The sequence below is a fragment of the Microcaecilia unicolor genome, chromosome 14 (genome assembly GCF_901765095.1).
Source record: "Microcaecilia unicolor chromosome 14, aMicUni1.1, whole genome shotgun sequence".
Classification (NCBI taxonomy): domain Eukaryota; kingdom Metazoa; phylum Chordata; class Amphibia; order Gymnophiona; family Siphonopidae; genus Microcaecilia; species Microcaecilia unicolor.
In genome coordinates this window covers 37,191,679-37,209,868 of record NC_044044.1, presented here as the reverse complement: position 1 = coordinate 37,209,868, position 18,190 = coordinate 37,191,679, and the positions used below count along the sequence as shown (strand labels likewise).

Below are 18,190 nucleotides of genomic sequence, written 5' to 3'. Positions count from 1 at the left end.
TATGAGCATAACTTTTAAGCTCATAAACTAAGAAGAATTTTCAGCTAAAAATGTAGGCTCCTGAGTTTGGCTAGAAAAAAAAAGAAGGACAAGGTCCCCCCCCCCCCCCCCCACGGGGAAACAATGACAGACAAAACAAAAGAGTGGAAGGACAGCTCTTGAAGAACCCAAACCACTGTATTCCACCCAGCATCTGCAGCACAGATAGCATCACCAGACACGGCCGTGTTTCAGCAAAACAATTCCTGCGTCAGTGGTCAGAAATGAAGTGTCGCCAATCTTAAAAGGTGGCAGCATAAAACTGGTCGTCTGGAAACCGATGTATCGCATACAGCCATTCGAAATTTGCTGCATGAGAAGCACCGTTTAAGATCAGCGACATTTCATTTAGACGTTTTCTGACCCCGACACAGGCATTGTTTTTGCTGAAACACAGCCGTGTCAGATTCTGATGTATGGTGCCGCAGGTGCTGGTTGGAATAAAGTGTTTTTGGTTCTTCAAGTGTGTTGTTCCACTGTTTTGTTTCACAAGTTTGGCGGAAAACAGGGCACAAATTTAGGAGCATAAATGTAAGAGGTCAGGGGCAGTGCTCAGCATTTTATTGATTGCCAGCAGTGTTTTTTTTTAATTATTTGTTTATTGATTTATAACAATTTTTCATCAAGTACAATACTTGAAATAGGTAATACAGGCAAGAAATGTTCCCATCAACATTAAAACAATAATATAACAAAGAAAAACGGTTATGCCCTCTTTAGACCACTAAGAGTTTGGGAGGGGGCTACATATTCAGGAGAGAAATTAAGGAATAACAGAAAATCAATTTAGCATTGCACGCTGCGCCTTACCCTAACTATTCATTTATTTACTGCATTTGTACCCCACATTTTCCCACCTATTTGCAGGCTCAATGTGGCTTACATAGTACCGTCAAAGGCGTTTGCCCAGTTGGTGGATAACAAATACAAAGTTGTATAGTGATCGTATGAGGTATAAGTGGAGGGTCGGAATGGATGAAGATTGCGTGATGTCCTGTTCGATCATAGTCATGCTGTGTTGGTAGGTGAAAAGGGTTACGTGGGGTCGTTGGGGTAGGTCTTTTTGAAGAGGTAGGTTTTTAGTGATTTCCTGAAGTTCAAGTGGTCGTGGATTGTTTTCACAGCTTTTGGGAGCCCATTCCATAGTTGTGCGCTTATGTAGGAGAAGCCGGCTGCGTAAGTTGTTTTGTATTTCAGTCCTTTGCAATTTGCAACTATATCTCAATCTCGATATCTGACATTAAACTTTACATAATTTTTTTTGACTTACAAAAGCTGTTAAATGTTCTGGTAGAAAAAAATATATATTTGAGTCCTTGATATTTTATCACACATTTAATGCTAGGGTCTCTTTCCTTAAAGCTAAGAGAGCTTTTCTCCTTTCCTGTGTCTGTCTGGAAACATCAGGATACATCCATATCTTTTCCCCATAAAATAAGGATTGTGATTTCTTGAAAAACATACGTTTTACTGCTTCCATATCTTGTTCAAATATAAATGAAACTAACAAAGTCATTCTTTCGGAATCCTCAGTTATAGATGATTCTAAAATTTCTGTTAAGTTGAGGTTATGTTTCTCTTGTTCTTTTTGTAGAGGTTCTTGGTTATTTTTAGTTGGAATATATTTATTTATAGCATTTATACCCCGCTCTTTCCCGCTCGATAGCAGGTTCAGTGCAGCTTACAGAGTATGGTACAAAGTATCACAGATACAATACAAAGTAAGTTACAAAGTATCACAGAGACAGTGCAGAGTATGTTACAAAGTATCACAGATACAATACAGAGTATGTTACAATGTATCACAGAGATAGTGCAGAGTATGTTACAATGTATCACAGAGGTAGTGCAGAGTATGTTACAATGTATCACAGAGGTAGTGCAGAGTATGTTACAATGTATCACAGAGGTAGTGCAGAGTATGTTACAGTGTATCACAGAGAAACATAGTTATAGAGTGGGACAATAGTAAAAGATGTGGGGAAAGGATTGGAGTGTGGGTGGTACTGGTGGTGAGGTCTAGGTTCGAGGATTAAATTGGGTCGTTTGGGTAGGCTTGTTTGAAGAGGTAAGTTGGTTAATTGGTGGAATAAGATCTGAAGAATAGTTCAAAACTTCTACCAAATATTTTTTAAAGACTTCAAGAGGAGTATAGCCCAGAGTTCTGGGGAAGTTTAAGAAGCAAAGATTCAGTCTACAATTATAATTTTCAATTTATTCCGTTTTTCTAGCCAGTAGTGTTTAAACCTGGAAATTCATGTCTGGCCTCTGGTGTTCAATACCTGGTTTTGTGGAGCCGGTTACAAGCGATATCCAGCACTTAACCCACTATGGAGAACTGCATAAGGATAGGGACTGACTTTTATATGGTCCTGTTTTTGTGGTTAACCTGACCAGTTAAGTTCTGCATATCGCACTTAACCAGCCAAGTGCTGACTCCGGCCCTGGAAAGCCCCCAAAATAGCTGGTTTTGCTTTAATTGCTAACTGGTTGTGTGTCACTGAAAATGAGGCCGTTTCTGGCTGATACATTTGTTTTCAATACGGACCTCTCTCTTTTTTCTTTTTCTTTGAATATCAGGTCCTGTTGTGCTAAATCATGGTCAGTGAAACTGCTGTCTAGAAACCTGTCCAAAGTTTAGTAAATTCAGCTGAAACCCTCGATCGCCTTCTCTGCATCTAGTCCCATAGGAGAATTAGGTGCAAGTGAACAAGACGCTGTGGTGAATTCATTTCAAACATTTACCCTTCCTTTCAAGGACACAGAGTTAAAACGTTGGCTCTGACCTTTGCCCTTTTCTGGCTGCGTTCGTTTTAATTTATGGTGTATGTTTCTTAGTACATAAGTACATAAGTAATGCCACAATGAGAAAAGACCAAGGGTCCATCGAGCCCAACATCCTGTCCCCGACAGCAGCCAATCCAGGCCAAGGGCACCTGGCAAGCTTCCCAAACGTACAAACATTCTATACATGTTATTCCTAGAATTATGGATTTTTCTCAAGTCCATTTAGTAGCGGTTTATGGACTTGTCCTTTAGGAAACCGTCTAACCCCTTTTTAAACTCTGCTAAGCTAACCGCCTTCACCACTTTCTCCGGCAACGAATTCCAGAGTTTAATTATACGTTGGGTGAAGAAACGTTTTCTCCGATTTGTTTTAAATTTACTACACTGTAAATGCCCCCTAGTCCTAGTATTTTTGGAAAGCGTGAACAGACGCTTCACATCCACCTGTTCCACTCTACTCATTATTTTATATACCTCTATCATGTCTACTCCAATACTACTACTTATTTCTATAGCGCTATGTTTTTATTTGTAGTTTTACCCCTGACGCAGCCTGAGGGCGAAACGTGGCCACGTCGGGTACTGCTTTTATCTTGGTTTGAATAAATTATTTCTTTGTTTTTATATATGTGTATCGGTCTACTTTTTATAACAGACTTTTTTATTTTTAAGCTTCCCAAACGTACAAACATTCTGTACATGTTATTCCCATTCTGGGCTGTACTGGGAGGACAGGCTGAATATCAATGAAATAAATAAGAGGGAAACATAGGTCTAAATTTAAGAGCCCCAGATGCTGTTTTGTTCCACTGGAAGTGCTCACTGTTAATTTGCCATCTAAATATCTAGGCCAGAGGCTGTCGCTCTGCTTCTGCTCACTTCCAGGCTTGGAGTCTTCCAAGCTGTGTTTATCAAAATTCATGAGTGAAACGTGACTTCGTCAGCAATGAATTCCTGTCCCGCTGCCAATCTGTAAACTCGAGCATGCAGCCAGCAAGGGCAGAGCCACACAGGTGATGTGTACAACCTAAATGGCAGGGCAGAAGCAGGCAGCTCTGTATTCGTTTGTCAACAGCCGTGTAAGCTTTGCATGCTTTATTCATACACTCATGAAAGGATTCAGGGCAACGGGCCCTGCTTACATGTAACCTAATGACTTTCCTGCTGAGAACACGATGCCAAGGGAGGGGGGGGGCACTCCAGGACACATCTCTAACACTGTAATAAAGAGCATCGGCAGCCCCGCCCCTTTCCATGCCTGCTTATAGTCTTAAAATAGTTCACTTGACCTATTTCTTTTTCTTCCTTTACCCTCCTTTTCCATCCAACACAGTTAAGGTAACACCCCCCCCCCCCCCACACACACACACTCAGCCATCTCCGAGCCAGAGCCCAGTCTCAGGGCATTGCCCCCTTCTGAGCAGTGCCTGAATCCTAGTACTGGGAGATTTGCCCTTTCAGCTAGGAGCAGAAGGGATACAACATTTGTACAGGATGGAAGCCAGGAGGTTATTATCCATCAGACTGCTTGGAAGCAGACAGACCTTCTACTCAGAATGCAATTAGGAAACATTACTTTACACAGGAAGTGAAAAGCCTTTACAGTTTTTTTCTAATTTTAGCAAAGACTTTTCCAAGGCATTTGGGTTTTGCTCACGCTTTTTCAGAAGCAGCTCAAGGCAAGTTACGCTCAGGCACACTGGATATTTCCCTGTCCCTACAGGGCTCACAATCTGTCTGTACCTGAGGCTGTGGAGGGTTAAGCGACTTGCTGAAGGTCGCAAGGAGCCACAGTGGGATTTGAACCCAGCTTCCCCCTCCCTCCCGAGTTCTCAGCTCAGTGTTCTAACCATTAAGCTCCTCCTCCTCCACTCAGCCAGTGTTTTTAAAATAAAGCCTCCCCCCCCCCCCCACCACATGCATTGTGCAGAGTTTCATCTATCTGCATAGCATCTTCAATGAAGGACTCAGTATCCATACAAAATGTGCTTCCTCTCATGATCTGGGAGTGGGATGTGATCGATCAGTTTCCTGGTTGATGGGGTTCCATTGTCCTGGATTGTCAGCATTTGACCTCCAGCACCTCACATCAGCTTCATGGTAAATTTATTCTCATCTTCCTCAACTGGGCTACCCCTTCTCTGCTGTGGGGCCACATAGGGGATTTGGGCACTGATTTTAATGCTGCCCTGGCTTCGGCTCCAGAGGAAGATGAAGATGAAACAGATACTGACTGAAGTGAGGAAAGGCAGGAAGCCCATGGCCAGCACCATGGCCAGCGCCCTGCTGTCCAGGCGCCATGGCAGGGGAGAGTGGCCAGGAGCGGCAGGGGTGCAGGAGGAGGAGCAGTTTGTGATCTCATTCTCGCATGTCAGCTGCTCCATCTCAGCAATGTCCAGGAAGGGTATTCCCTGCAGGGTGGCTGGGCTGGCGCAGAAGGGCTGGCGGGGTCCCAGGTGCAGCTGGTGCTGGCGGCTGAACAACCAAAGGAGGCGGCAGTCACAGGACAGTGGGTTACCGGCAAGCACCAGCATGTGCAGGGCAGGTGGCAGTGCCACGTCCTCCAGCGTCTGCAGTTGGTTGTTCGATACATTGAGCAACTGCAAGCGGACCAAGCCCTGCAGGGCTGAAGCTGGCAGGTTGCGCAGGCGGCAGCTGGACATATGGAGGTGCTGGAGAGTGAAGCGCAGGGGCAGCAGAGATGGCAGGATCGGCAGCTCAGCCAGGGGATTATAGGAGAGATCAAGGTAGAGCAGGTGCTGCAGCGGCTCCAGGGCAGCCCAGGGGAGCCGGTTCAGGTTGCAGCGGGTTAGGCTGAGTGAGCTCAGATTCAGTTTTTCCAAGCTAGTGGGATCCAACCAGCCCAGCGCTGGCCACCAGTCCAGCTGCAGTAGTCGCAGCTCTGGCAGTGCCGGAAAGGAGCCAGGGCGCAGGTTGCGGGTGCTCAGGCCACCCAGCCGCAGCTCATACAGCTGGGGTAGTTGTGCCAGAGCTGCTGAGGGCACAGAGGCCAAATTGCTATGTTCCAGACTGAGCCAGTGCAGCTTCTGCAGGCTGCGTAGGGCCCCTGGGGCCACAAAGAGAAGCTGGTTGTGACTGGCGTCCAGGCTGCGGAGTTCAGTCAGATCCTGCAGAGAATGCTCCAGCAGCAAAGCGATGCCATTGTGACTGATGTCCAACTCAACCAGAGACGGCAGGCCAGCGAAGGTGCCTGGAGCCACCATCTTCAACTGGTTCTTTCCCAGATGTAGCGTTCGCAACTCCGTCAAGAGGCTGAATGTGCCAGGCTCAATTCTGGCAATGAGGTTCTGGCTCAGGTCTAGCTGCTGCAGGGCTCGGGGCTGCATGAACATGGCCCTGCTCAGGCTGCGGAGCTGATTCTGGCTGAGGTCCAGGAGTTGGCAGTCTGGCGGCAGCCCAGCTGGCACTGTGCTTAAGTGCTGGTGACTGCACAGCACCGAGTAATCCAGCGATGAGCATTCACACCCGATAGGGCAGCTGCTACCCAGCCCAGCCAAAGCAACTGTCAGGGTTAGCAGGAGGGGCTGAGGCCGAAGGGTCTCCACACTCATCTTCGGACTTTTGCCCTGCAAAAGAGAGAAAAGACAGGTCAGGAAGCAGCCAGGAACTTTCTTCCCAATCTGTGGCATCTATGAAAACAGCTTTAGGGCAAACCAGCCAGTTCGCTCTCTTGCAGCCTGTATTTATGGGCAGGAGAAGCTTGTGGGAGATTTGGAGGGGGTGCAGGGGCCATGTGCCATAAAACAGGGTTGCTCATTGAGAGGGCTGGTCCTGTTTACAGGACCCATTTCTGCCTTTCTCATTGCCAGTATCCAGGTCCAACAACTCCTCTTTGGTCATTTTCCAGAATTTGGGCTCTGAATGGAAAGAACTAGAGAGGCTCCTTTGCTCTGCAGATAAGGTCATTCACACACAGAAAATCTCCGACCAGCTTCTCCAAGCCAAGAGGAAAATACTAATGGGGACATTTGAACAAGAACGGTAAGAGGACATGGTTTGCCCATGTAGGAGACATCTTGTGCCACAACAGAAGTGTCTCTCAGTCCCTACCAAAAATACCAGCACCTTCTAACCTCCTGTTTCACTTCAGCAATGAAACTTGTAGTAATAGTTTAAGTGGCTGCTGGTCTTACAAAGACTGGTTCAGCTACTCCTGGTTTTGCCTCCCTTATTGCCTGCAGGGGATTCTTTATTCTGATCATCTGAAGGAGGTCAATGGGAAACACACACCTACACAATGGGGCAAACCCAGGTGTGGTTCAGCCTGTCTCTACTGACCTGGAGTCACCTGGTAACTGTAGGGAAAAGGCTGACTCCATTAAAGAAGAGCGGAGGGACAAAGAGGAAAGACAGGTCTAGAGAAATGGTGTTTCCTTGGCCTAAGGCAGGGTGAGTTCCAAAGGAACAGTAGGAAGAGGTGAGGGAGGGAAGACTGGCAGGGTGGTGGGAGGATCTGAGGAGAACAAGAAGCCAGTGAAGAGAGATGGGAAAGGGAAATGGGACTTGATCTACCACCTTTCTGAGGTTTTTGCATCTACATTCAAAGCAGTTTACATATATTCAGGTACTTATTTTGTACCAGGGGCAATGGAGGGTTAAGTGACTTGCCCAGAGTCACAAGGAGCTGCAGTGGGAATAAGAAGTACAGCATTGGAAAAATGGGGTGTGCGGTGTAGAAGTAGGATGCAGAGCTCTACATGGGTTGGAGGAGAAAAGGTCAGCAGACCATTACCATCATTTCATCTAGAAGTAAATAGGAATTGTATGAGTTGAAAAGTCAAAGGAAAGGAATGGAAGGGAGGAATGCCTTGTGAAGAGAGGTCCGAGGAGAGATGGGTCACGATAAATGAGTGAAGACCTCAAGGTTGCTAGGAGAGGAAGAAGAATGGTCCTTAAGGGAAAGAAGCCAGGAGGATTGGGCTTGGGGGCTTGAGTTTGAGGGAACAGTTCAATTGAAGCTGCCAAGAGTTTGGACAACACCAGTAACGCCAACTGTGAAGAAGAGGGAAGTGAAGGTGAAATAAATCTGTAGCATCCAAACATTGACGACAAGAGAACAGAGTGAACACCAGACCCCTGAGGAACCTTCTTCATGTCCAACATCTCAGCAAGGAAGTGGAGATGATGGAGAACTGCGTACCTGGAAAGCAACTTGTCAGGTCTCCCTCTCACATTCATAGGGCTTCACAGCGGCCAACATTGGGCTGTGTTGAAAGACAACCCTGCCGGAAAAAATATAGAAACAGATCAAGGCCCTAAAGCTTGTCCATTGTAAATGCAGTGATAACAGACCCCTGGACATATCTCCCTTTCCGTGCCCAATTTCAGTGTATGTGAGGTGGTAAGAGATCCCCCCCCCCCCACACACACACATACATCTCTGCCTTTCCTTACCCAATTTCAGTGCGAGTGCAGCAATGAGAGACCCCCGCTGCCTCTGCCTTTTCCTGCCAAATTTCAGTGTAAATGCTGTGCAAAGAGACCCTACAGTACATCTGGGAGTTAACATATTTAAGTCCCTAAGCATCAGATACAAAGAATGTTAGGGCTACGGACCTGAAGTTCTAGCTTGCCCCTGGCTGGCAGCTGAATATCTGGGCTAGGAATTTTGATCCATGTCAGAGGTTTAACATACAGGTTTTTTGCCAGCACAGTTGAGGGGACCTATGGTCGATTTTTCTTTTCATTTCTTCCCAGGGACAAATGAACTGGCACCAGGAGTTGGAGAGGCAGAAAAGTCTTCAACAGATTCATTTTTTCCAAATCTCATATCAAGGTACCTTCAGATGCACAAAGAGGTTTTACAATTTAAATTGTACCTGGGCATTGGAGGGTGAAGTGACTCGCTCAAGGTCTCAAGGAACATTTGGTGGTGGTTAGGTCTCCATATACATCTCGTGCTAAAGCCCTTTGTAAATTCACTCATTTTTGCCTGTAGCAGTTTCTGCATGCAGAGGACTGAGTGAGGGTCATTCCTGTTTCACACCTTCTACTGCAAGTAGCAACTGAACCTCAGGGAAGATCTCTCTTAGCATCACCCTCCTCCCAACTTCCCAGCTCCTGTACTGGGGCATCTCACCCTCCCTCCCCTGTTCCCAGCTCCTGCCCTGGGGTATCTCATCCTTCCTCCCCTCCTCCCAGCTCTTTTCCCAAGGTATCTTAACCTCCTTCCCCTTTTCCCAGTTCCTGTCGTGAGGTATCTCACCCTCCCCTCCTCCCAGCTCCTGTCCAAGGATATCTGTCCTCTCCCCTCCTCCCAGCTCCTGCCCTGGGGTATCTCATCCTTCCTCCCCTCCTCCCAGCTCTTTTCCCAAGGTATCTTAACCTCCTTCCCCTTTTCCCAGTTCCTGTCCTGGGGTATCTCACCCTCCCCTCCTCCCAGCTCCTGTCCAAGGATATCTGTCCTCTCCCCTCCTCCCAGCTCCTGTCCTGGGGCATCTCACCCTCCCTCCCCTGTTCCCAGCTCCTGCCCTGGGGTATCTCATCCTTCCTCCCCTCCTCCCAGCTATTTTCCCAAGGTATCTTAACCTCCTTCCCCTCTTCCCAGTTCCTGTCCTGGGGTATCTCACCCTCCCCTCCTCCCAGCTCCTGTCCAAGGATATCTGTCCTCTCCCCTCCTCTCAGCTTCTGTCCCAGGGTATCTTACTTTCTCTCCCCTCTCAGCTCCTGCTTCAGGCTGCCGTCCTCACTTCGGGACATGCCCTGGCTGAGCAGGGAGCATGGAAGTGAAGGGACGGGTAAGTGGATATTCCCCCATCCCAGGAGAAGATAAGCCCCTCTACTTACCAGCGGAGATCCGGAGGAGAACTGCGTTTCTTCTCTTCTATCTCAGCTTCTAATTTTTCAGTTTCAGGAGGACAAGAAGTGTCACCTGGGTCAGCTCAAGTGACACCCTGAGCGAGCAGGGAAAATTATGAATATCCATCTCCAGTTACCTGTGTGCAAGACTCTGATAGTGGCAGGCCACTTCCTTCCCTCTCCCCAATCTCAAGCAACAGCACTTACCTTTATTAAAGAAGATCAAGGGTAAAATGAGGGGCGGGAAGGATACTGTAAAAATGAAATGGAGTAAGAGCCCCCGGGGTGGAGGTCAATCCCTTCTCTTCCATTGAAAACAGAAATGAGAACTGAAGCAAACAGAAGCACAAACCACTGTGGAGGGGTCTCTGATGGGGGGGGGGGGGGGCCCCCCCCCCCACCCTTTTTACTGGAGAACGTTGTTGATCTCAAATCAATGCTGACTCTTTTCAGGAATTTTACAATTTCAGCAGGGCTCACAGAGCTCTGAGTTCTAATCCCAGCTTTATCACTGCAGCATCCACATACATTTTTGAATGCTGGCTCCTTCCATGGAAACACTCATTTTGACATGCATTATTCCCTGATAAAGCCTCCGTTGTAAACCAGGCAGCTGTCCAGGGTCAGGTTTCAGCGGCTAGGATTGATTGTGGAGAAGGATTTCACAGAGCTGAGGTGGCTGATATTGGAGATGTCCAGACCATGGTTACAGTAGACTAAAAATAGCTTTGTTGTCAATGATGGAAGGAAGTTGTGAAGGAAGACTGACTTGGAGATGTGGTGATCAGGAGGACTCAGGACTCTGACCTCTCACTAACCAGTAACAAATCACAGCTACTAAGATGAATGATGGAAAAGACAGAGATCTACCCTCAGCTAACTTCAAATCAAAGGCAAAGGTACAGAGAGCAAGCAGGGAGGGAGAGTCCGTGGCAGTATGTGAGTTTGGAGGTGGGAGGAAAGAATGAGACTCCCTTATGGTGGAGGTGATGGAATCAAGGTTTATATTTGAATTCAAGAAAGCCTGAGGCAAGCACAGAGGATCTCTGAGGGAGAGGAAGGGATTGTAGAGATTAGTAGTTGGGTGAATGGACAGACTGGAAGGCTGTATGGTCTTTAACTGTGTCAGTTTCTATGTTTCTATGTACAGAGGATCTCTGAGGGAGAGGAAGGGATTGTAGAGATTAGTAGTTGGTGTAGATGGACAGACTGGAAGGCCGTATGGTCTTTAACTGTGTCAGTTTCTATGTTTCTATGTACAGAGGATCTCTGAGGGAGAGGAAGGGATTGTAGAGATTAGTAGTTGGTGTGATGGACAGACTGGATAGGTCGTATGGTCTTTATCTGTGTCAGTTTCTATGTTTCTATGTACAGAGGATCTCTGAGGGAGAGGAAGGGATTGTAGAGATTAGTAGTTGGTGTAGATGGACAGACTGGAAGGCCGTATGGTCTTTAACTGTGTCAGTTTCTATGTTTCTATGTACAGAGGATCTCTGAGGGAGAGGAAGGGATTGTAGAGATTAGTAGTTGGTGTAGATGGACAGACTGGAAGGCCGTATGGTCTTTAACTGTGTCATTCTATGTTTCTATGTACAGAGGATCTCTGAGGGAGAGGAAGGGATTGTAGAGATTAGTAGTTGGTGTAGATGGACAGACTGGAAGGCCGTATGGTCTTTATCTGTGTCAGTTTCTATGTTTCTATGTACAGAGATCTCTGAGGGAGAGCAAAGGATTGTAGAGATTAGTAGTTCGTGTAGATGGACAGACTGGATGGCCGTTTGGTCTTTATCTGTGTCAGTTTCTATGTTTCTATGTACAGAGATCTCTGAGGGAGAGCAAAGGATTGTAGAGATTAGTAGTTGGTGTAGATGGACAGACTGGATGGCTGTTTGGTCTTTATCTGTGTCAGTTTCTATGTTTCTATGTACAGAGGATCTCTGAGGGAGAGGAAGGGATTGTAGAGATTAGTAGTTGGGTGAATGGACAGACTGGAAGGCCGTATGGTCTTTAACTGTGTCAGTTTCTATGTTTCTATGTTCAGAAGATCTCTGGAGGAGAGGAAGAGATTGTAGAGATTAGTAGTTGGTATGGATGGACAGACTGGATAGGCCATTTGGTGTTTATCTGTGTCAGTTTCTATGTTTCTATGTACAGAGGATCTCTGAGGGAGAGGAAGGGATTGTAGAGATTAGTAGTTGGTGTGGATGGACAGACTGGATAGGCCGTTTGGTCTTTATCTGTTTCAGTTTCTATGTACATGAGGATCTCTGAGGGAGAGGAAGGGATTGTAGAGATTAGTAGTTGGTGTAGATGGACACACTGGATAGGCCGTTTGGTCTTTATCTGTGTCAGTTTCTATGTACAGAGGATCTCTGAGGGAGAGGAAGGCATTGTAGAGATTAGTAGTTGGGTAAATGGACAGACTGGAAGGCCGTATGGTCTTTAACTGTGTCAGTTTCTATGTTTCTATGTACAGAGGATCTCTGAGGGAGAGGAAGAGATTGTAGAGATCAGTAGTTGGTATGGATGGACAGACTGGATAGACCATTTGGTCTTTATCTGTGTCAGTTTCTTTGTACAGAGGATCTCTGAGGGAGAGGAAGGGATTGTAGAGATTACTAGTTGGTATGGATGGACAGACTGGATAGGCCATATGGTCTTTATCTGTGTCAGTTTCTATGTTTCTATGTACAGAGGATCTCTGAGGGAGAGGAAGGGATTGTAGAGATTAGTAGTTGGGTGAATGGACAGACTGGAAGGCCGTTTGGTCTTTATCTGTGTCAGTTTCTATGTACAGAGGATCTCTGAGGGAGAGGAAGGGATTGTAAAGATTAGTAGTTGGTGTGGATGGACAGACTGGATAGGCCATATGGTCTTTATCTGTGTCAGTTTCTATGTTTCTATGTACAGAGGATCTCTGAGGGAGAGGAAGGGATTGTAGAGATTAGTAGTCGATGTGGATGGACAGACTGGATAGGCCGTTTGGTCTTTATCTGTGTCAGTTTCTATGTTTCTATGTACAGACAATCTCTGAGGGAGAGGAAGGGATTGTAGATATTAGGTGCCGATCCTGGCTGGTTAAATGCTTTTAAATATCGTGGAGTCCATGTAACAGGATTAAATAATGTAGGAAAAAACCTCAGTATTGTAAGCACAAGAACAATTACGCTGCTCACTCATACAATCATCGGCATAGCAGCCTCCATTAAATCTCCTAATTTGAATACATTTCCATCTCAGTAATGATGCTTTGAAATACATCTAGATCTTTTTATAACTAGTGCTGTGAATTAGAGGGCTTAACTGTTTTAAATAAGTTCTGTAAGTCCATCTGATGTTGGCCTGCATTTTGCGTCATATTCCGCTGCTTCAGGGAATTTAAATGAAAACATTTGATAGCAGCGGAATATTACCGTGAGCCGCTGGCCAACGTCAGATGCACCAAGAGATTTGGATATATTGCAAAGCATCATTACTGAGGCTGAGATCGATGTATTTAAATTTGGAGATTCAATGGAGGCTTCTATGCCGATGATTGTATGAGTGAGCAACGTATTTGTTCTTACATCACTGAGGCTTTTTGTTCCATTATTTAATCCTGTATGTTTGAAGCTATTGTGATTCCTGACAGCTCCAGATTCGATTTATTGGAAAGTTTTCATACTAAGGGGTCTTTATCTGCTGTCAGTTTCTATATTTCTAGGTCAGTCATGGGAGGAAGGAGGAAGTTTCTACTGTATATTCAGAGGTAGGATCAGGTCTGTCTGGCAGCCCGATGATCAATTCCCCCCGTTTATTTTTGGTTATTTTTGTTACATTTGTACCCCGTGCTTTCCCACTCATGGCAGGCTCAATGCGGCTTACATGGGGCAATGGAGGGTTAAGTGACTTGCCCAGAGTCACAAGGAGCTGCCTGTGCCTGAAGTGGGAATCGAACTCAGTTCCTGAGGACCAAAGTCCACCACCCTAACCACTAGGCCACTCCTCCACTCCACTCCACTCCACGTTGTTCCAAAACAGTGCTAGAACAGTGTGGGGAATTAACTCCCCAATGAGCAACGCTAATAACATGCTAATTTAGGTGTGTTGTTAGCGTTAATCATTGGGGGGAAAGCGTGGGAGGATTGTACCTGGGCATTAGTCTCAGGCACAATCCTCCCGCATTTACTTGAGGGGTCCGGGCTGCATCATTTAAATGAGCGCTGCGGTATTCCCTGCACGCTTGCTCCAGACGCCCTCTGATCACGGGCACTGTGTAAATGCGGGCGCTGGTGGCCTCGAGTGCCTACATTTACTTTGATCATCGGGGCCTAGGAGTCCTAGTGGAAATGCAGATCTGGCAACGTGAGTTTCGTCTGCAAGTCCACTCTGATCTATTGCCACCCCCCAAGTTTTAGGCCTCATATCTCCAATATAAGCAAAAAATATTTTTTCACTTTACCCACACACACATGCTCACATTCACTCTTACACGCACACACAATCACTCTTACTGACACATGTATGCACACTCACATACTCACTCTTACTCACTGACACAAGCAAGATGCTGACACAAACTCATGCTCGCACGGTCATTCACCAGGTAGAACACAGACTGATCATTCCTGCACTGTCACTTTACGACCATTGCTCAGATCAGCTGACAAACCCCAGTGCCCTCATGAGAAAGACTGGGCTGAGAAGTGATAACTCTCCCCAAAAAAACAAAGATTGAAACACAAGGCAGTTTTCTCATTACTCATCAGAGATCAACACTCAATATCTGGAGAGTAAAAATCATTAATATTTTTTCCACTCTTTTGCAGATGATACATTAAATCAGGATTTACTTCTGCTCAAAGTCAGTTTGATCATGAAGTGCTGAAAGAATTCTCCACTCTTTCACTAAGGTACAAGATTTCTCTCTGATTTATGACAGAATTTTCCATCCTGACATCAGAGAGCCAGGGTGGCAGGAAAGTCTCCCAGGTTTGTTCATTTCAGCTTCTCTTCTCAATAGAAGCTCAGCTCAGGCCCAGGCAGGGGATGGAGAGGTTGCTGTCATGATCTCCCTGCATGGCCTCTCTCTAATCCAGTTCCAGAAGGAAGAAGAACCCGGAATCCATCAGGGAGGAATTTCAAAAGTTGTCACCTAGGAGCACTGGGGATCACACAAGTTTCTTCTGCAGAAGTGACCCTAGGGCTGCAAGGAGGCACTCAAGGATGTTGAGGATAGACAGTGAAGAAGGGAAACAAGAGAGGAGACCATGGCCTGAGATACGTCATGGACAGAAGAGATAGGAAGGAGAGAAGGGGGAGAGAGAGAGCAAAGGGAAAGAGCTTGGAGAGGCAGAGAGAAGTGAAGGAAAAGGACAGAGAGAGAGAGGCGACGAGGAGGGCGTCGTTGCTGTTCATCCAGTCACTGAGTGATGCTCTGGGAATCGGGATCAGAGGAGAAGAGTTCTTGGTACAGTGGGGGGAACAACGTGTGCACGATGACAGGGTGTGAATCCCGGAAGAGCCGGACTCTGTTCACGTGTTCCTGACATAAACTCCGCAGTCTTCCCTTCGAAGGCAGCTGTTGGAGGAAAGAAACAGAGCTTCAGTGGGGAAAATTGTCTGATACCCATAGACTGAACATTGATGCCAGCTGGACAGTTTCTTCTACAAACTCTCAGTTACAGCCTATCCTGCCTCCCCAATCTGGGTCATGAGGCAGCCCGCTGTAAGCTCTTTACTGCTTGCATAAGTACATAAGTATTGCCATACTGGGAAAGACCAAAGGTCCATTGAGCCCAGCATCCTGTTTCCAACAGTGGCCAATCCAGGTCACAAATACCTGGCAAGATCCCAAAAAAGTACAAAAAACATTTTATACTGCTTATCCCAGAAATAGTGGATTTTCCCCAAGTCCATTTAATAACGGTCTATGGACTTTTCCTTTAGGAAGCCGTCCAAACCTTTTTTAAAACTCCGCTAAGCTAACCGCCTTTACCACATTCTCTGGCAATGAATTCCAGAGTTTAATTACACGTTGAGTGAAGAAAAAGTTTCTCCAATTCGTTTTAAATTTACTACATTTTAGCTTCATCGCATGCTGTCTATACTGACTAGCTGGCAGGCCGTAGAGGGTGTGGGTTAGTTGCGCGCAGAGCTCATAGTATAGGCAGTTGCCTAGCGGCTCACATCAAACACCTACACACAAAGTGAGGCAGGGACACAAACATACTAACCCCTACACACGAACACATGTAGCAAGACTTACACACCCACATATCCACTCATGTGTCAACATACACACAGGAAAACTTGCATATACAGATATGCACATATATATTTATTCATTTGATATTTTTCAAAAGTTTTATATACCCTCCTCTTAGCAAAAGCCATTCGAGGGGCACAGGGCCGCCATGAGCCAGAGCCGGGGCCGGGACAAGGCCGTCGCCGGGGCCCCCCTCTACCCGCTACCGGGCCCTGAACTAACCTTAAACGCCTCCTTCCTTTCCTTTCACCACCTTCGCGGCAAGCAGCAGCAGGGCAGACCTCTCCTTCCTTCCGTGCTCCGCCCTCGCGGATGTTACGTCAGGTGAGGGCGGGACATGGAAGGAAGGAGTGGCCTGCCCTGCTGCTGCTTGCCACGAAGGTGGTGAAAGGAAAGGAAGGAGGCGTTTAAGGTTAGTTAGTTTGGGAGCGACGGCAGGCGGGCCTGACTGCGGTGGCGCCAGGCCCCCTCCGGAGGCCCGGGCCCGGGGACTTTTCTCTCCCCTGTCCCCCCCCTCTCAGCGGCCCTGGAGGGGCATACATACACACACCGAACACATACAGCAAGACATTCACACACACCTTCGCAAGGATTCCTTCTCGGCAATGTGTTTTGAGCAGCTGTTTGAAGGCCGTTGTCAAGTCACACTGCAGACGGGTCACTTTACCTTTCTCCTGTATCCAGGGGTGGTCTGTAGGGGAAGAGTGTAAAAAAACATCTGGATGAGGGCAAACAGAAGAGAGGAAGGAGGGAGACGGGGCAACGAGGTGTTCAGGGGCAGATGTACCATAGAGGCTTTCTTAATACAGGGAAGGGTTAAAGGGTCATGGATTTTGATATACTGCCTTTCTCTTGTACAACTGAAGCACTTTACATTTCTTCTATCCAGGTACTTCCTCTGCCCTTAGTGGGCTTTTGTACCTGGGGCAATGGAGGGTTAAGTGACTTGCTGAGGGTCACAAGGAACTGCAGTAGGAACTGAGCCCCCTTCCCTTGGTTCTCAGCCCACTGTATTAATCAACAGGCCAACTCCTTCACTCAAGGACCCTTTACTGCCTTGGGTCCTTCCTCCCAGGATAGTGAAGGTATTGAGGTCAATATGCTCCTCTATCCCTTGCCCACACTTGCAGGTTTTTAGGATCACCACATGTTATTTAAACAACAACATGTGAAGGCTTCAAACAGGGGCCTGACCTTTAGCCAAGGTTCACCCCATCTAGGGTTGCCTCAGGGCCAATAATACCAGAGTACCTGCAAGCACCAACCTGGTAATGACTTTACTCTCGCCTTCATTTCAGCTTGTGTTGGTGTTGAGGTACACTCAACAATCTGGTGCTAATTGCCCCTGAGGAAGCCCTAGGTGAGGCAAAACTTGGCCAAGCCTGGCACCTGTTTGTACCCCTCACATTTTGGAACTTTTTTCTTGCTCTGGTTCGCACTTCTTTGGCCGCTAGAGATGGGGTGGGTTTTACTGTCCTATTTGACATCAGATTCTTCTTTTCTCTGGGCTCTACCTTAAAAACTGAACACACTCTTTCCAGGGCCAGCCTACAAGTAATTGATGCTTTAGAGGAACCGTCATTCATTTGCTCCCAGGGGCAGCTCAAGGCCCAAGGCCCTACCCCCCAGTTGACCAACATTTCCTCTCCCCTACTTCCTAAGCTCCCCACCAGGCAGCCAGCCTCTCCCCTCCCTATTTCCCCTCAGACCCAGCATCTCCTCTTCCCTCCTTGGGTCCAACATTGCTCCTTTCCCTCCCTACCCCCTACCACGGGTCCAGTATTTCATCTCCCTTTCCTTAGCCTGCTTCCATAACTGCACCTCTTCCCGGAGCACTTTGAAAGTACTCAGTGCCAGTGTGGGACCTTGCAGTAGAGTTCTCTAGTGCTTCCAGTTCTTGTCATTCTGTTTGATGAAAAGACCTTCTGTTGGGGGGGGGGGGGGGGAGGAGGCAGGAGGTGGCAGAACTTCAGTTCAAGTCTCTTCAAGGTCGTGTGTTAACAGGAAGTACCTTCAATGCGGTCTGGGAAAGGGACTATTTATTTAATTTATTTATTTAGATTTTGCTCACACCTTTTTCAGTAGTAGCTCAAGGTGAGTTACATTCAGGTACTCTGGATATTTCTCTGTCCCAGGAGGGCTCACAATCTAAGTTTGTACCTGAGGCAATGGAGGGTTAAATGACTACTACTACTACTACTACTATTTAGCATTTCTATAGCGCTACAAGGCATACGCAGCGCTGTACAAACATAGAAGAAAGACAGTCCCTGCTCAAAGAGCTTACAATCTAATAGA

General features: G+C 46.8%; 2 protein-coding genes across 2 annotated transcripts in view; both read right to left on the bottom strand.

Moving 5' to 3' along the window:
- Positions 1–4,910: 4,910 nt before the first annotated feature.
- On the bottom strand, positions 4,911–6,398 carry LINGO4 (leucine rich repeat and Ig domain containing 4). Its single transcript, XM_030187789.1, has one exon. The coding sequence runs from the start codon at positions 6,396–6,398 to the stop codon at positions 4,911–4,913; it is 1,488 nt and encodes a 495-aa protein (XP_030043649.1).
- Positions 6,399–14,445: 8,047 nt separating this feature from the next.
- The window catches only part of RORC (RAR related orphan receptor C), a 36,910-nt gene continuing 33,165 nt past the window's right edge, over positions 14,446–18,190 (bottom strand). Inside the window, exons 10-11 of the mRNA XM_030187787.1 lie at positions 16,474–16,583; positions 14,446–15,205 (exon numbers count right to left, since the gene is read on the bottom strand). Of these exons, the coding sequence (XP_030043647.1) occupies positions 15,047–15,205; positions 16,474–16,583 (269 nt within the window). The 3' untranslated portion in view covers positions 14,446–15,046. The remainder of the gene's footprint in view (positions 15,206–16,473; positions 16,584–18,190) is intronic.

Coding starts and splice junctions, on each gene's coding strand:
- LINGO4 (XM_030187789.1), bottom strand. CDS start 6,398: ATGAGTGTGGAGACCCTTCGGCCTCAGCCCCTCCTGCTAACCCTGACA.